Raw genomic sequence first — 2,097 nt, forward strand, 5'->3', positions numbered from 1 at the left:
TTAAAAGTTAGGGGTATCTGGTGAATTTTTTTAAAAGTTAGGGGTATCTGGTGAATTTTGAAAAAAGGTGGGGTATTTGGTGAATAAATTTATTTGTCAGGAGTATTTGATGAAATAACCGTTCTAAAAATTATCACCCAAAATTCAAACATCTATTGTTAAATTTTCCTATTAATAATCCCAATTTCAAATAAAGTAGCAAAAACTCTAGGCTTTTCCTTTTTAAAAGTATCTATAGTCTCATAAAAAACAAAGTAACGTGCATACTAGTGGAAATAACAGTCTTAAATGGGCACTTAATGCTTCATCAGTTAACCTCTGTTCACTAACCACTTCATATTTTTCAAACTTAACTCGGCGCCTTCCTCACTTATCGCGTGAACTTCCCACATCTCTCTCTCTCTCTCCCCCCACAAAATCAAAATTTTGAAACTCAAATTCTTTTACTTCTCCAATTCTCATCTCACACTTCCCCATACCAAATCCTTCACCTCTCTTCTCATCTTCATCACATTTCTACAACCCAGAAAAATCAAAAACTTACAAAAATGGGGTGTGTTTCTTCAACTTTACTAAACCAAGATGAAGATTTCCCTCAAATTGGAAGCACAGCATTTAATCACCACTTTGTTTCTCTCACTTCCACCACTTATGGCCTTCTTTCTCTTGACCCACCTCCTCCATCTTCTTCCCCCATGACTCCACCCACTCCTCTTCCTCGCTTCTCTCTCACTCCCGTCAAATCTCTCTCCGTTGACTCTCCTACTGAAGTCATCAACTCTTGGGAACTTATGGCTGGTCTAGATTCCACCCCTGATAATATTACCCAAAACAAAAATGATGCAAGTTTTCGATTTTCACCACAAGTTTCTCTCTCCAATTCTAAACCATCTACCCCTAAATTCTTTCATTCTAAACTTAAAGAGAATTCAAACCCAAATACTCGCGTTCGAAAACCCCTGCAATTCTTACAGGACACACCAAAATCTATTGGTGTTTGTAATTACAAAATCGAGCAATTTGAAAAAGTTTGCCCTCGTAATGGTGAAAACAAACTAGTGATTTACACTACTTCGTTGAGAGGAATTCGGAAGACATTCGAAGAATGTAATGCTGTTAGATCATTGTTTCAAGGATTGGGTTTCGCGTTTTGTGAGCGAGATATTTCTATGGATCGCGGGTTAAGAGATGAAGTGAAGGAATTGTTAGCGCCATTGAAAAAAGACCAAGTGTTGCCACCATGTGTGTTTATAAAAGGAAGGTATATTGGTGGAGCTGATGAAGTGCTTAAGATTCATGAAGAAGGTGGACTAGCTCAGTTGCTTCAAGGCTTGCCGAGGATCGAGGCGGGTGCTGTTTGTGATGGGTGCGGAGATGTTCGATTCTTGCCGTGCTTTCGATGTAATGGTAGTTGTAAATTGGTTAAGTTTGTAAAAGAGATTGATGATGATAAAGAGATGGATGATAGTGAGAATGGTTATTGTAATAGTAGTAGGAAAACTGTTGTTATGAGATGTCCAGATTGTAATGAGAATGGTTTGGTGCTCTGCCCAATTTGTAGTTGAAATTTGAAATTATGATTTTGTGAGTTGTAATCTCAAATCATCTCATTTGAGTTTTCTAACTAGTGCTAATTTCCTACTCTTAGACTTTTAGTAAGTAATTCCTTGTCCTTGTACAAGTCTATTTTGTTTACGGTCATGTTCTTTTGGACTTATTTTCATTTTATTTCATTTTATTTTGTTAGCAATAAATGCAATTGCTGAGACCTAGGGTTTGCTAATTAAATTCAAATCCAACAATAAATGCAAAGTTGTAAACTTTAAACGAGAAAAATAAGCAATAAAGAGAGACAAAGATTTAACGTGGTTCGGTCAATTTTGACCTACATCCACAAGCAAGAACCTTGGAGTTTTTCTTTAGCCTCTCTAATGGAGGAATTACAATGGAGAAGAAGAAGAGAGAGAAAGGAGAGAGAGAGGAGAGAGGAGAGAGGAGAGAGGAGAGAGGAGAGAGATATTTTGTGCTAATTTGAATCTTAGATTACTATATGACTTTAGGATACCTTATATATGACTTCCTAAAGTTTACAAACTC

At 36.7% G+C, this 2,097-nt stretch overlaps 1 protein-coding gene across 1 annotated transcript; it reads left to right on the plus strand.

The window, feature by feature from the left end:
- The first annotated feature begins 315 nt into the window (after positions 1–315).
- LOC104892636 (hypothetical protein) lies at positions 316–1,641 on the plus strand. The gene has a single exon (XM_010678618.4). The coding sequence runs from the start codon at positions 549–551 to the stop codon at positions 1,563–1,565; it is 1,017 nt and encodes a 338-aa protein (XP_010676920.1). The 5' UTR covers positions 316–548; the 3' UTR covers positions 1,566–1,641.
- Positions 1,642–2,097: the final 456 nt, after the last annotated feature.

Source organism: Beta vulgaris, chromosome 5, assembly GCF_026745355.1.
Source record: "Beta vulgaris subsp. vulgaris cultivar EL10 chromosome 5, EL10.2, whole genome shotgun sequence".
Lineage (NCBI taxonomy): Eukaryota > Viridiplantae > Streptophyta > Magnoliopsida > Caryophyllales > Amaranthaceae > Beta > Beta vulgaris.

What these genes read in the sequence shown, in the direction of transcription:
- LOC104892636 (XM_010678618.4), top strand. Translation starts at nt 549, where the DNA reads ATGGGGTGTGTTTCTTCAACTTTACTAAACCAAGATGAAGATTTCCCT.